At 36.6% G+C, this 14890-nt stretch overlaps 5 protein-coding genes across 5 annotated transcripts; 1 reads left to right on the top strand and 4 right to left on the bottom strand.

The window, feature by feature from the left end:
- Positions 1 to 479: 479 nt before the first annotated feature.
- On the bottom strand, positions 480 to 867 carry LOC108817675 (putative defensin-like protein 86). Its single transcript, XM_018590431.2, has 2 exons — positions 831 to 867; positions 480 to 646 (listed from the first exon to the last, which is right to left on the bottom strand). Exons 1-2 carry the CDS (start codon positions 865 to 867, stop codon positions 480 to 482), a joined length of 204 nt encoding a protein of 67 aa, XP_018445933.2.
- A 5327-nt stretch (positions 868 to 6194) lies between these two features.
- Positions 6195 to 8225, top strand: LOC108817385 (inactive beta-amylase 9). Its single transcript, XM_018590052.2, has 2 exons — positions 6195 to 6584; positions 6737 to 8225. Exons 1-2 carry the CDS (start codon positions 6327 to 6329, stop codon positions 8090 to 8092), a joined length of 1614 nt encoding a protein of 537 aa, XP_018445554.1. The 5' UTR covers positions 6195 to 6326; the 3' UTR covers positions 8093 to 8225.
- A 10-nt stretch (positions 8226 to 8235) lies between these two features.
- On the bottom strand, positions 8236 to 10947 carry LOC108817388 (tubby-like F-box protein 11). The gene is made up of 5 exons (XM_018590056.2): positions 10478 to 10947; positions 9508 to 9595; positions 9245 to 9374; positions 8922 to 9107; positions 8236 to 8835 (listed from the first exon to the last, which is right to left on the bottom strand). Exons 1-5 carry the CDS (start codon positions 10778 to 10780, stop codon positions 8361 to 8363), a joined length of 1182 nt encoding a protein of 393 aa, XP_018445558.1. The 5' UTR covers positions 10781 to 10947; the 3' UTR covers positions 8236 to 8360.
- A 34-nt stretch (positions 10948 to 10981) lies between these two features.
- LOC108825095 (uncharacterized) lies at positions 10982 to 12881 on the bottom strand. The gene is made up of 2 exons (XM_056990875.1): positions 11951 to 12881; positions 10982 to 11049 (listed from the first exon to the last, which is right to left on the bottom strand). The coding sequence occupies exons 1-2, from the start codon at positions 12879 to 12881 to the stop codon at positions 10982 to 10984; spliced, it is 999 nt and encodes a 332-aa protein (XP_056846855.1).
- Positions 12882 to 12896: 15 nt separating this feature from the next.
- LOC108832925 (uncharacterized) lies at positions 12897 to 14889 on the bottom strand. Its single transcript, XM_056990486.1, has 5 exons — positions 14819 to 14889; positions 14493 to 14566; positions 14005 to 14301; positions 13384 to 13927; positions 12897 to 13013 (listed from the first exon to the last, which is right to left on the bottom strand). Exons 2-5 carry the CDS (start codon positions 14502 to 14504, stop codon positions 13006 to 13008), a joined length of 861 nt encoding a protein of 286 aa, XP_056846466.1. The 5' UTR covers positions 14505 to 14566; positions 14819 to 14889; the 3' UTR covers positions 12897 to 13005.
- Between the last annotated feature and the right edge of the window lies 1 nt (position 14890).

Here is a 14890-nt window from a genome sequence, read left to right as displayed (position 1 = left end):
CTTCTAGAGGTCTACTTTATTTTGTTCTTTATTTTTGAAGATATTAGATTATGATTTTGTACATGTGTAATTTTGTTTCAGATGAAATGGAAGGTTTGTGGAACCAATTTTTCAATCTTCCTTTTGCATGTTCGTACGAGGAGATGGTTGTGAATAAGTGTTGATGTGAATGTGATGTCAAACCTTTGAGAATAAAAAGTCATCGGATTTATGGGACTATTGGCAGGATACAATGGTTTACTTTGTGGCGCAGTCACATGTCTCCAACCCTGCGCTACGGGTTGTTACAGAAAGCGTTGGATCAATGTTCTCATTCATTTTTTTTTGTTAATTGTTATTTCTTGTGTTCATTAGATTGTAAATAGAAAAATTGATCAGCGTATAGAACTTTGACGATATGATATCGGTTGTCCTATTTCTTTTATTCATATAACTTAAAGTACATATAACATGAGTGATTATTTAGTAAGATCAGCACATCAAATTGGAGAATCAACATGATTAGATCTAAGATTACCTTGGCAGCAACAATCAAGACTACCGTAATCGTTTTGCAGACATATCCCTTTTTCGTATCCTTCATGTATGCATGTTGTGTTGCATTCCGGTGTGCTATAACATTTCATCCCACATTTTTTGATTTCTCCTATTTGATTCATAAACAAAGTATGAAAATTAATGTAAGCATAATTGTGGCCAGTTTTGAGATATGTATTGTAAACAACACATTTTTGTTTATTGAATTTGACTCAATTTGTAAGAGCATCTGGATCTTTTTAATTATTTACATTAATTTATGAATTTTAGTTTTAACCAAATAGATACATTACCTGAAATTGTGGGTATGCAGATTAGAGAAAACACCATCAACGAAGATAGCTGAAGAAAAAATGAATTCCTGATTGACATTGGTTATATTTTTAGGAGATGCAATATATTTAGATCCTGCCAAAGAACCAAAAGAAAAAACAGAAGTCAAATCACAAGAATCTTTTTCATAAATTTTTCACAAAATTTAAAATATTTATAACATATTTACCTTTTTGTCTGAATTTAGTATATGGTAGAGCATGCTGTTTTGGTCTTGTGTGTGTTTAAATAGATAATACATATACGTCCCATTTATTTAGTCAATATTCATATATTTAGATTTAAAAGTTATTCTCTGTTATGAATGGTATCTAATGAATGAGTTTCCAAAACAAAAATAGATTTATTTGGATTAGGAAGAGGTATTAACTTATTGAATTAAGATAATAGAAATGCTTTTAAAGAAATTAAAGTATTTGTTTGAATTCTCATTAGTCATATCATAATGACAACAAAATGGTGATAATTGGTTCTGTACAGTTTTCATTACAATTCTGTTAAATTTTTGTTGAATGACAATATCATAATCATTATATTAAAATTGAACAAGACTAGCATTTTTGGACTTAAATAATTAATAAATTCAATAACACTAAAACTTAAGATAATTTACAAAAATGACTGACTGCAAATACTAGAACTCCAAAGGTTTTGAGCATATGACTCAAAAAATAGTTCACAATATATATATTATAATTGAATAATAGTAGAATTAAATGGAAATTTTAATTCCTTTAAATTCAGTTAAGGTGTCTGATTGAATACTTCTTAGATTATAGTTTTGGTCAGATTGTTACTATGTGGAAAGTGTTTTATTTTCTTGTTTTATTTGGTTATTTAGTCAAAGTGTTTCTATATATTTGTTTGTTATTTATGTTCTTTGTTTGGGATTATGTAGTATATACAATATATCAAAGAAATGGTTTTTTTTTCTAATGCATAAGACTTGGACTAACGTTGATACACATGTAACTACTACATTGTCAAATGACTAATACAAACATTCAAATTTTAATTAGCCATCCCTGCGTTTAAACTCTTCCTTGTCGTTTTTGCCTCTGACGCCGCTCTTCTCTCGCGCCACGGCGATCACGTTGAAGCCTCTTTTGACGAGCTCTTTGACCACGAATCTGCCTATGTACCCAGTGGAGCCGACGACCAGGACGTTAATCTCGTTAGGGCTTTTGTTCCTGAAGGAGGGAGAGGGATAGGATCGGTCTCTGATATTCCAAGAGATGAAATTGGTTTGAGTCTCGCTGCTCTCTTCGTGAGCTTGAGATTCGTCGAGGGTTCGTGGGTTTGGAAGATGGAAGCGAGAGGAAAGGAGGTTACTTGATGAGATCGTGAGACGAGTTTGGGATCTCTGAGGAAGGTTTTGGGTGTGAAGGAAGCGATTACGTTGAAGGGAGAAGAAAGTGACATTCTTTATAGCTTTTTTCTGTGCAATGCAGAGAAAGTGAAGGAAAAGTTATTCAGAAGGGAGACGATGTGAGATTGTATCCACTCGATAACTCTCTGTTTGATCTTCTTCTTCATCCTCAAACACATCAATTTTCAAAAAAAGCCCCGTATGTTTTACTTTATTTTCAATTTGACCCCGGTAGTTTGTTTAATGGTTCTGATCCACTAGTTATGATAAAATAAGAGAAGTTTACTTTAATTCATTAGTAATCAAGAACCTAAACCAAAACACCTTTATTCATTAGTGATCACTAATCAAGAACCAAAAATACATGTATAAAGGAGAAATCATTTTGTGGGGGTACTTGTGGTCTGATATAAGATGGTATACTGGTTCAGGGTTGGTCAACGGCACCTGACAACACGAACGGCCATACGGCGTTCGTTGGAGGTGCAGACGGCCATGAGAGAGAGACAGACAACTAGCATGATGAGGAGATGTGTTAGTAAACTCGAACTGTTGTCGCCACCACCACCGCCACAAGCCGCAGACATGCACATCCCACCCATTCTTCTTTTGTGTCCTTAAGATCAGATGATTAGTCTAGGGACGATGAGATGATATATGCTTTAGAGAATGGAGAGGAGAGGAGATGATTTGTTAGATGAGAAGGATCTGTCTTTAATGAGTTTTTGTTTGGTGATTTTTTTTTCTTGGTTTTTGTTGAGACTTGTTTATGCCAACTTCGTGTTTTAAATATGAATAAACCTATGTTTTAATATGCTAACTTTTTTTTAATGGTCCGGTGACTTAACGTGAAGTCTCTCGTCAATATATAACAACTAGACAACATGATGTTTTTTAATGTGTTGACATATGAAATTACTTGATCAAGTAATTATGTTCGAAAAATTTGAAAATGATGATTTAAGTCTTGTTCTTCTCTCTTCTATATGCATCGTACTATAGACGTGCAATGGTTTGAAATTGTAAAAAAAAAATGTTTAATAGGATGATCGTGTTAGTCTTTTAACACAACTCGCCTGCGATATGAATATAATTGGGCTTGGGGTTAGACATCCAAAATAACATTTGACCAAACAAGCCTTCTACAAATACCCACCGGCGAAATAAGATTGGAAATGTTGTACATATGTTTTTTTTTTTTTTGATAACTATGTTGTACATATGTTGTTGGAAAAAGCGTGATCTTTCAACTAAGGATTATTGGTATATGATTGAATTTAACTTAACAAACTGAAAGTACTTATTGAGAAGTGAAAAGTACAAACTGAAAGTAGGACAATTTAGGGACAGTGTATGGATGCGTCACGAAACTTAGAACGTTGACGTGTTATGTGGTTGGACAATTGTGATTAAACAAATCACTTTTAGATATTTCGATGAAATCAGTTATGATGATTATAAAGTAGAAGTTCGAAAAAATAGCAAGTCGTATACGCATCGTCAAGTGGCAAGTGCCAAGTGGGAAGAAATTGATACTTGGTTCCAAATGTTCCAAACTCAAACCTATATCTACCTAACACGCCCCAAAGACCTCTGTCCGTTCCCAAAAGCCAAGTTTCTGTTTAGGTCTAGGGATACGTAAAGGGCCACGAAGCATTCTCGTTGCATTTCCTAAAATATCTTCGACCCAAAACGTTATTTTAAGGGAATCAAAACTTCAAAATAAAGATTTGAGAATTGATTACTCCAAACATAATTCTCAAAAAAGAATTCTTAGAAGTTTATTCATTTACATTACAATCTTTTACATTAACAAAAATTAGTAATAATGATAAAACTTCATAAATACATATAAAACATACTTTAAATATATTAAACATCATACAATATTATATAATAAACAAATAATATAAATTACATATATAATAAAAGAATACACATACATACCAACTTTAGAAATTTACATATAAAATACTTAATTATTCAAGCATTATTTCTGTTTATGTAATTTACTTTAATTTATGTTAAATTTGTTTAATGTATTTTTATTTTGTGTGAGCTTTATTTAATGTATTTCTTTATTTTATGAATTTTATCGTTATTTATTCTATTTTATTTTAATTTGGTGTACTTAAGTTATTTTAAGTAAAGTTAGTAGATACATCTGTGAAAAAATAATTGTAAAAACTAAAAAAAATAGATAATTTTGATGATTTGAATAGTAAAATCTTAAATTTGAAGTGTCATTGTTCAAAACTTCAAAATTTGAAGATTTGAGATTGAGTTAGAATGATAAAAACCTCAAGATAAGATTTGGGGATTTTGAGTTGGATTAGAAATGGTTTAAATGTTACTAATATAGTAGGCAGAGGAACATGTCATCAATAATATTACTGCCCAAGCAATCATCTAGAAAAATAATTTTAAATAACAAATGAGTTATGTTAGCAAAAGAACAAAAAGCCTCTAAAAAAAACAAATGAATTATTGGATATTCACCGACCAGAATGGTTCTGGATGTAGTAGTTTCATTGAATCCAGCTATGATAGGTTTATACAGTTAATTTGGATAAGATTCAGTTGCCTCGACATTCTAACTGTACTCAACCCAAAGCAAATAACACTAGACCAAATTAGAAAGGAAATTATACAGCTAAAAGAGATAGCTCGATCGATGCTACTTTTGGAACAGTTATTGTTTATTGTTTTAAAGTTCAAAACATTGGAGTCCATTGTTATGATGTATTGATATGTATCACTAATTTGTTTCCCTCCATGGAACTATACAAACCACTAGAAATACCTTTTTTTTCTCAAAAAAAAGGGAAATAATTTCCCCATAATATGTTTCTCTGTTGACGAAGAAAAATATACATATTTCCATTAATAATTCAATTTCCGTGGACGCATTTAACCATCAATATTTTCCCATAAAATGCAGAAGAAAAAAAACGAAAATGCAATTATAAGCGGCTACAAGTATGGGAGGATTCTGGTGACGACACGTGGAGTGTCCAGGAGGTCACGGTTGTATCCACAAACCTTTCTTCTCATCGTCCCTTATATATTAAAAGAGATGCATTGTCATTTAATCCGTTCACACTATATTAGACACGTGTCAGTCTCACATTCATTTTAATTTGAGTATGCTGATGTGTCGACTTCACAATTATTTGACAATTAATGCGTTTACATTCAAAATTTTTAACTCCATCCAAGATAATTTCTAAAAAAAATTAATCAGGTTATTTTTATTTCTGCATTTTTGACCTTTAAATTGAAATTCTCTCCGTACAGCAACTGAATAATATCATATTTGAAAGAAAAGAAATTACAAAATCATTAAGATTTACATCAACTAGAATATTGAAGTGAAAATGTTTTTAGAAATTGAAAGTTTCATATATTGTCGAACTTAGCTATGGTTGAGACTCCTGTACACGAATACAATAAATATTTATAGTTGGTTATGAATTAAAAACTGAGGTAAGAAACACTACACACACAAAGTCGGATATTTAATTCAGCCAAATATTATTTTATGGATCTTTAATTTATGTAAATTTAAATATTTAGTTTTATGTTATTCAATTTTTTATGTTTTATATTATTTTATTTCAGACTTTTAGGATTTAAGTATATTTGAATTTTGTTAAGAAAATACATAATTAAAATGGATATACGAACTCGAATCCAAACTGAAACCGCAATGATTTAAACTAAATTTAAACCAAAATTTGTAAATACCCGAATATAATTTAAATTTCTAATTCTAAAAATCTGAAATCCGAATAGATCAACTGAAAAATATAGGAATGTACATCCCTAAAAAAGACTATACAGCAAATTCTTTAGCATACAAAAAATAATTTAATAAACTATTTCACTCCGCGCTATAGCGCGGGATATTAACTAGTTGTTATATAAACCAAACACAAAATCCTTAAGACAATCCACAAATCACTTCTGTTTTTCTCGTAATCAGTTTTACTTTGTTCAGACAGATTCGGATAAAGTTGCAACCTTTTTTTCTCGCTTTTCTTTATATCTCTAGATTCCGTATCGATCTTCTCTTTGTCAAGAAAAAATGGAAGTTTCAGTGATCGGAAACCCCCAAGCGAAGATCTGCAGAGCAGAATTAGCGTACAGAGAGCTCGGGTTTCGACTTGGGTCCCAAGTTATCTCCGGTGAATCGAGAAACAGAGTTAGTTTCTTGACCCACCACCAAAGCTCGAAATGGAAGGAGATCGGTGTCCGCTGCTCTCCGAGGAGGTCTATCAAATGCGAAGCCATCGTCTCCGACCAAGCTCCCTCCTTTCCGAAACCCACTTCAAACTCCAGATCGGTAATAATGCTCTTCATAGAAATTTCAATAAAGCTCCAGACTTTATCCAGATTCAATAGCAAAGATTGCATCTTTTAATACAGATTCTCTTTTTAATAAATGAATATTAATTTTATGTAAACATGTTTTTGTCTTTGTTGTTGTTTGTTTAGCTTGAGAGCGTGAAACTATTCGTTGGTCTTCCACTAGACACAGTATCCGACTGCAACAACGTGAACCACTTGAAAGCCATCACCGCTGGTCTCAAAGCTTTGAAGCTGCTCGGAGTAGAGGGGATCGAGTTACTTATCTTCTGGGGTGTCGTTGAGAAAGAAGCTCCAGGAGAATACGATTGGTCAGGGTACTTAGCCGTTGCTGAGATCGTTAAGAAGGTTGGACTCAAGCTTCACGCGTCGCTCTCTTTCCACGGATCAAAACATCCAGAGATAAATCTCCCTGATTGGGTGGCAAAGATCGGAGGAATCTATTTTACAGACAGATATGGGAAACAGTACACAGATTGCTTGTCCTTTGCGGTTGATGATGTTCCTGTTCTCGATGGGAAGACTCCTATGGAGGTTTATGGTGGTTTCTGCGAGAGCTTCAAGTCTGCTTTCTCGGACTACATGGGGAGCACGATCACGGGGATCACGTTGGGTTTAGGACCAGACGGTGAGCTGAAGTATCCATCTCATCATCAACACGAGACTAACCACCTCTCTGGAGCAGGAGAGTTCCAGTGTTACGATAAACACATGCTTTCAGCTCTCAAAGACTACGCTGAGTCCAAAGGAAACCCTCTCTGGGGACTCGGTGGTCCACATGATGCTCCTGGTTACGATCAGCAGCCTCATTCAACTCCCTTCTTCTCAGACGGAGGGTCTTGGGAGTCTCAGTATGGTGATTTCTTCTTGACTTGGTACTCTTCTCTTCTCACTTCCCATGCGGACAGAGTCCTCTCCGTTGCTTCATCCGCGTTTAGCGGGAGTGGAGTGTCTCTGTCTGGGAAGTTACCTCTCTTGCACCGATGGAACAAGCTGAGATCTCAGCCTTCTGAGCTAACAGCTGGATTCTACAGCTCTGATGGTCACGACAGGTACGAGGAAATAACAAAGATCTTTGCTGAGAACTCTTGTAGAATGATAATACCTGGAATGGATCTATCAGACGAGCATCAGTCACCGGCCTCTCTCTCCAGCCCTGAGTCGTTACTTGCACACATCAAAACATCTTGCAAGAAACAAGGAGTGGGTGTCTCAGGGCAAAACTCGTCTCCCTTGGTCCCTGGTGGGTTTGAGAGGATCGTTGAGAATCTGAAGGATGAGAGTATTGGAGTTGATCTGTTCACTTACCAGAGAATGGGAGCAGTTTTCTTCTCTCCTGAGCATTTCCATGCTTTCACAGTCTTTGTTAGGAACATGAACCAGTTCGAGCTGTCCTCATATGATCAAGCAGAAGTGGATGTTAATAACGCTCAGACAATGAGCATAGGTTCAGGGAATGGTGCATCTAGTTTGCAAACCGCTTGAAGAAAATATCCAAAATTCATATTTGTAATATAAATAAGAAAGTCTTAGCATTTTATATAATAGATTTTGTCACATTACTGTAAAATTATATGTATCAATGTCTTCATAAAATTATATGACTACTTACTAGTAATGGAGAATAATTGAATAAACAAAAACATCCATCAAATACAATGATACAACAGACCATGTTTTTTTTTCACAATTTACAAAATGCTAGAAGATACTCTTTTAACAAAAGGAAGTACAAAGTGTTTTGATAAAATTATTATTCACAGGCGATTCTAGTCTCGAAGCTGCTCAAGCAAATGGCAAAGGCCTGGAAAGCTGAGATTGGGTAACCATAATCCATAGTGAACACATCTTTCCCAACTTTCCCAAACTGCAGTATTATCCGCTGGTTCTGCCTCTCCGGTGACATCCCCTCTCCAGCACCACTGCTAGCTGCTTCCGCAGCCACCAGCTGGAAATTCTTAACTGAAGCCACGGTGACGCGGCCGTGGAAGTTTAAGCACCAGCAACGTAGCTGCTCGTGCCACCGTGGTGTCTTGTTGCTCAGCACTAACGGTGTCTCTTTCACGTGGCTCGAGCCGCCGCTGCGTAATGGTTTTGACTGAGACCTGGAGAAAGCTGAGCGAGTAGTAGTACTACCGAGGAAAGGAAACTCTGAAGATACTCCTCGTGGCTGCTCCATTGCACATGTAGGTATTGTATCCATCACGCATTGCATCTTCCTTGGTCCCCTGTTAATTAATACCATCACAAAGATTTAACAAATCAAGATTCTAAAAGTTGCTAAAAATCATAGAATCTGAAAACTCATTTTTACCTGGAGCCTAAGACATTCAGCTCGTACGTGATATGAGAGACCGGGTAGCTTCCAAGAGGAACTTTTGCTGAAGCTTTTGTGGGATTATAAGATCTGTTCTTTCTCAGCCTCGCGGGTCCAGTTGTCGCTGACGATTGCAGCATGTTTCCGTCGAAGACTGTGAATTTAGTTCCTAGGAAGTTCGATCTTCCACATGTCAACATCAGAAAAGAACTGTGTTTAGTTTACTAGAACATTGTTAAAGCATAGCTTTAAAATGCTAATGATTGGATAAGACGCATAGTAGATTAATGAACGTGGTCATATATAGATTATAGACGCACCTGACTTTGCCAACGTAAGCTTGGCTTCTCCTCGACATATCATCAGAACGCAAGGAAATAATATAATCAGTGCAAGTTGTGTGCTTTAACTTAGTCGCAGCTAGAAGAAACTTCCCCTCATCAGTTAACGCTGCAAAATGTCAATCGAACAACTTCAGAATCCAAGACATGAGGAAAGATATCAGACTCTCAAAGTACATATCAGTTTGTCCACTCTCTTGTCTGTTGGATTGAGAACAAGTTAAAGAGATGAAGATGCTCACAGTTGGTTAACCCGAGATACAAGTGATATGATTGCGTAGCTCGGTTACGTTTGATGAAGCACTGAACCAGAGACTCCCTTGGACCAGGCTACAAAACCATAAAATCTTTCTATCAAACAACATTTCATTAGAGGACTACAGAAGAATCGAACATATATCATAAACTAGGAGCCACTCTGCGTTTCAGAGCAAACGCAAACGCAGAGCTCAATAAACATCAAAACTCAGTTACAACATGTCAATAAGACTATCTTCTATTAAACAACATGTCAATAAGACTACAGAAGAATCGAAAAGATAACACTTATATACCAATAAACTAGGAGCTACTCTCAGTTCAACTTTCAACTTTCACTAGAACTTGAAAACCCATCAATAAAAATCGTAACTTTATGTGTTAACCTAATCAAAACAGAGATGAGAGATATTCACATAGTGATGCAAAAGCAGAGCTCATCTTTTGTAAGATACGGGTCTGCTCTCAATCACACACACACACACACCTAGTATCAAAACCCAATTCAATTTTCACTAGAATTTGAAAATCCATCAATAAAAATAAATCAAAACAGAGATGAGAGATATTCAGATAGTGATGCAAAAGCAGAGCTCATCTTCTGTTAGATAAGGGTCTGCTCTCAATCACACACACACCACACATCTACCATCAAAACCCAGTTCCATTTTCACTAGAATTTGAAAACCCATCAATAAAAATCGAAACTTTATGTGTTAATCCAATCAAAACAGAGATGAGAGATATTCAGACAGTGATGCAAAAGCAGAGTCATCTTCTGTTAGATAAGGTTCTGCTCTCAGTCACACACACACCACACACCTAAACATCAAAACCGAATTCAACTTTCACTAGAATTTGAAAACCCATCAGTAAAAATCGAAACTTTACGTGTTAATCCAATCAAAAAACAGAGATGCTACATAGACAGTGATCGGTCATAAGAAGAGGAACCTGCTTGAGGGAGATTGGGAAAGTCAATTTAGAAGAGATCTCAGGGACAGCGACGGTTTCGTTCATAATCACCCGCCATCCACGGCAAACTCCGGCACAAGCCACCACGCTGCGCCGCGACGGCCAACCGCCACCGTCGGCAGCCTCGACCCTGATGAGGATCTCCCTTAAGAGCTCCTCTGGGATATCAGACCAGCGATTAGCTTCGGATGAGGCGGGAGCTGAGTCGGCGGCTGAGGCGAGGTCGTGCACAACGCGATGCGACCTTGAGCGCATCTCAAGGATCAAGCTTCGTAAGGTCATGCGACTTTGGGGGTTGGGCTGTATATATGTATATAAAGGGATGATCTATGATCTGTTGTGGGTTTTAGGGATTGAGAGAATGATTGAGAGAGGTTTTAGGTGGAGGAAGAAGAAGAGGAAGAAAGTGGTGGTGGTGGTGTTGTTGAGAGACACACACCAAGCTGATTTTTTTTTTCAATCAATTAATGTGGATTATTTTACTTAAGCCCTGTTCGTTTGGTTGCCGCCGGTTTCAGCGTCAGCGTTAGCGTCGGCGTCGGCGTCAGCGGCTGCGTCAAACTCGTTTATCTCATGTTCGTTTGGTTGCCGCCGACGCTGACGCCGACGCTGACGCCGACGCCGATTGTTGTTCGTTTCGAAGACGCAGGAAATTGACGCAGCCGTAGGACGCCGACGCATGACGCTGTTTTGGGTTGTTCGTTTGGTTGACGCTGCGACTATTTTCATTTATTCATATTTTATTTTTAAAAATTTGTAAAATTGTATTTTAAATAAATAAAATGTAGTTTAAATATATTTACATCCATAAGAATATTATGCTTAATTGGTAATAAAGTTTTGGTCAAATATAAAAATATTTGATGTCATAAATCATAAGCTAAATAAAAATAAAAATAATACATCAAACTACTTTATAATCATAATCAATCATATTAAAAAAATTATACTGAAGTAAATATGATAAAATCACACATTTAATTTTCAAAATTATCACTTCAAACAAATAAGGTAAATATGTTTTATAGATAAAAGAAACATAAAATTAAGTTGGTTGATAAAACAAATATTACAACAAGTCTTAAAAAAATCAAATCATTAACTTAAACATGATTTAATATGGTAAACGACCTCTACCAAATCCATTTGTGATGTTATCACGCAAAGCCTCCATTGTTGTATCACCTCTCGGTTCATATTCAATATGTCCACCACCATCATCACCTTCTTCTTCTTCTTCTTCTTCTTCTTCTTTCTTCTTCTTCTTCTTCTTCTTCTTCTTCTTCTTCTTCTTCTTCTTCTTCTTCTTCTTCTTCTTCTTCTTCTTCTTCTTCTTCTTCTTCTTCTTCTCTTCTTCTTCTTCTTCTTCTTCTTCTTCTTCTTCTTCTTCTTCTTCTTCTTCTTCTTCTTCTTCTTCTTCTTCTTCTTCTTCTTCTTCTTCTTCTTCTTCACCATCACTATGAGCTTCTTCAACTCCAACATCAACATTTTCCCATTCTAAAAAATCTTGATCATCCCGATGTGAATCACGTATGAAGTTGTGTAACGCCATCGTCGCTGTCACCAACTTAATCCACTTGACCAGACCATATTTTGGATGCTTACGGTCCAAAATCCTCCATTTTGCTTTCCATACTCCAAATGTCCTCTCAATATATGATCGCAGACTTGAATGCCTTTTGTTAAACAGCTCTCGTGCACTAACTGGTGGTCCTCCTCTACGAAATTGAGGAATATGATATCGCATATTACGATGCGGACCAAGATACCCTGTCCTGGTCGAGTATCCGGAATCAACTAGGTAGTACTTTCCAGGAGGAGGATGTGGGAAAGAAGCCTCATTCCTCGCACAATGAGTCAAGACCTTTGAATCATGTGCTCTACCAGGTACTCCGACATATGCATATATGAACTTCATATCGAAGTTACATATAGCAAGAACATTCATTGTAACTCCTTTTCTACCATTATAGGCTTCTGCATTCTGACTTGGAGGACGAACGGGGACATGCGTTCCATCAAGTGCTCCGACACAATCTTTGAAATGAGGCCAATACTGACGATCATTCCTCACAACAGGACTTACTCTTTCAAACTCGCCTTCTTGTGGTCTTAGTGTATCTGCTGCAAACTTGAGAAGAGCACTCAAGACATCATCAAGCTTCCTTTGTACCGTATCCAATGATCTTTGATACCTTGAAGCAATAACCCGCTTAGTCTTGTCTTGACCAACAACCTCAAGAAACATTGCAACAGATTCCTCAAGGTAGACGTTGTGAGACTCTTTCAATCCATATTGTTCAGTTAGCAACTTACACAAAGCTTTAAAAGTTCTCTGATGCATCCGAAGAATATCATAGCACTGCTGATCAGATTCATACATAAGTTGTTGAACATAACGCCATCCTGCTCCTCTATCTGTTCGATGACTCACTCTCTCAGTAGCCACATCAAACAAGCCAAGCTCATCGTCATAATCACCATCCTCATCTTCCAATATCCATCTTTTAATCATCTGCAAAACATTGAATATAATCATAGTCAGAAACAGTCATGTTATATAACAGTAACAGTTTTAGTGACAACAAGCTGTAATAAAAGTAACAAGCAACCATACTAAACTTAAACTTAAGTTCCATATATATATATAAAGCCATAAAAGTAACAAGTTTCTTACAGAGATCAGACCAACAAGATAACAAAAGACTCATATAGAGATCAAGACCAACAAGATAACAAAAGACTCATAAAAGTCAGACCAACAAGATCACAAAAGAAGACTAGTCCTAAGCTCCATACTAGTCAATCAAAACGCTTTTTCTTAGTCCTAAGCTCTAGAAATTTGATCTTAGCTTCATATGTTTTCATTGTAACAAAGGCCCTACGGTTCTCTTCACTATCTATAAGCAGTTCCATTGCTGCTTCATACAATGGCGACCACTCTTCCACTCCGGGAAGTGCAGACAAAATCTCTAGCACATTCTCAATGGAGATCACTCTCTGTCTCTCTTCACGCTCCACTCTCTGTCTCTCTTCACGCTCCAACATCTGCTCTGCTATCCTATTCTTCACCACAATAGCATCAGTCCTTTTGTCACAAGCTTCTACAACCATGTCTTTCTCCTTACGCCTTCTTTTTGCTCTTGAACTTCCGCCGGAATGAGTCTGAGCTGTTGGCTGAGTTTGGCGTTGGGTTTGTGTCTGAGCTGGTGGCTGAGTTTCTGTCTCCAATGCTTGAGGCTCTGCTGTTGGCTGAGAATCAGCTTCCTCATCACCATCATCTCCACCCACTCTAGAGTTCAAACTTGCTTCTCCATGTTGAGCACTCCATCCTTCAGCTCCAGTTATTACTACGCCACCAAATTCTGCTTCATACATATCCATGTTGTCAATCTCTTTGCACGCGGATTTTCTAATCCCAGGACACTCCTGTATAACAAAAAAAAAATCAATGATCAGTCACAAGCCCTGTCCTGTTTACAAAAAAAATGAGTTGTGTAACTGACCTTTTCACGTTCATTCCACCAATCATCTGACATGAGAATTCTTCCCATGTTGTCATACCCAAGCCCTGTCCTGTTTTGAGTCAGCGCCTTAATCTTGATGTATTTCTTCCTACTGGTGTCGTACTTGTTCTTAAAGTCTCTCTTCCAATCGGAAAATCCCTTCTTAAACCTCAGCTCAAATGCATTCATGATGTTCTGTTTCCCTACTTTATTCATGCCTGTAGCACCCTTATTTCCTTTTCTTCTCTCTTCCGCGTACAGTTGAAAAAAATACCTAGTTTCTTCGGGAGTCCAAGTCTAAAACACACCAACCAATTCTCAATAAAACTTAAACACAAAAGAACAGGCAAGAGATAAGTATATTCTCAAACAAAGACCTAAAGACAGTTCCATACAACCTAAAGACAGTTCCAGACAACCAGACAGTTCCATCTTAAACTAAAGCAACTCCACGTGAATAAAGAAAGACTAATGTGAGAGAGCCTTACATCTTTTGCCATCTTAAAAAGTGAGAGGAACAACGTCAGAGAGTGAGCTTGAGAGTGTGAGCTTAAGTGTGAGCCTGCAAAAAAAAAAAAATATCTGTCATGTATAATTTCACATCACACGAGTACGTATCACTAATATATTAATCCCTTCCAATATCTATCATGTATAATTTCAAATAAAAAATGGCTCAAGGATATAAGCTTCACATCACAAGATTCACAACAATCATCATGTATAATTTCAGTCAACCAAGGAACGATAAAAGAACTACGGAAACAAGAAGAGAAAGATGCTTTGGCTTTGGTTTCACAGAGAGGAACCTTACAAGAGTGTGAGCTTGAGAGAGAGAGCTGGAGAGGCGTCAGAGAAGGAGAGAGCTGGAGAATCTGAGTTGTAA

Source organism: Raphanus sativus, chromosome 7 (assembly GCF_000801105.2).
Source record: "Raphanus sativus cultivar WK10039 chromosome 7, ASM80110v3, whole genome shotgun sequence".
NCBI lineage: Eukaryota > Viridiplantae > Streptophyta > Magnoliopsida > Brassicales > Brassicaceae > Raphanus > Raphanus sativus.
Note: the sequence above shows the minus strand (reverse complement) of the source record. Positions and strands in the feature narration are given on the sequence as shown.

Excerpts from the sequence above, each read along its gene's own strand:
- LOC108817675 (XM_018590431.2), bottom strand. The coding sequence starts at position 867 with ATGGTGTTTTCTCTAATCTGCATACCCACAATTTCAG. Across the intron at positions 647-830 it reads CTGCATACCCACAATTTCAG|GAGAAATCAAAAAATGTGGG; the intron begins GTAATGTATCTA and ends TGAATCAAATAG.
- LOC108817385 (XM_018590052.2), top strand. The coding sequence starts at position 6,327 with ATGGAAGTTTCAGTGATCGGAAACCCCCAAGCGAAGATCTGCAGAGCA. Across the intron at positions 6,585-6,736 it reads CCACTTCAAACTCCAGATCG|CTTGAGAGCGTGAAACTATT; the intron begins GTAATAATGCTC and ends TTGTTTGTTTAG.
- LOC108817388 (XM_018590056.2), bottom strand. The coding sequence starts at position 10,780 with ATGACCTTACGAAGCTTGATCCTTGAGATGCGCTCAAGGTCGCATCGC. Across the intron at positions 9,596-10,477 it reads TCCCAATCTCCCTCAAGCAG|CCTGGTCCAAGGGAGTCTCT; the intron begins GTTCCTCTTCTT and ends ATGGTTTTGTAG. Across the intron at positions 8,836-8,921 it reads CTGAATGTCTTAGGCTCCAG|GGGACCAAGGAAGATGCAAT; the intron begins GTAAAAATGAGT and ends ATTAATTAACAG.
- LOC108825095 (XM_056990875.1), bottom strand. The coding sequence starts at position 12,881 with ATGTATGAATCTGATCAGCAGTGCTATGATATTCTTCGGATGCATCAG. Across the intron at positions 11,050-11,950 it reads TGAAGAAGCTCATAGTGATG|CCGCTGACGCCGACGCCGAC; the intron begins GTGAAGAAGAAG and ends AGTTTGACGCAG.
- LOC108832925 (XM_056990486.1), bottom strand. Across the intron at positions 13,928-14,004 it reads GGTGGAATGAACGTGAAAAG|GAGTGTCCTGGGATTAGAAA; the intron begins GTCAGTTACACA and ends TTTGTTATACAG.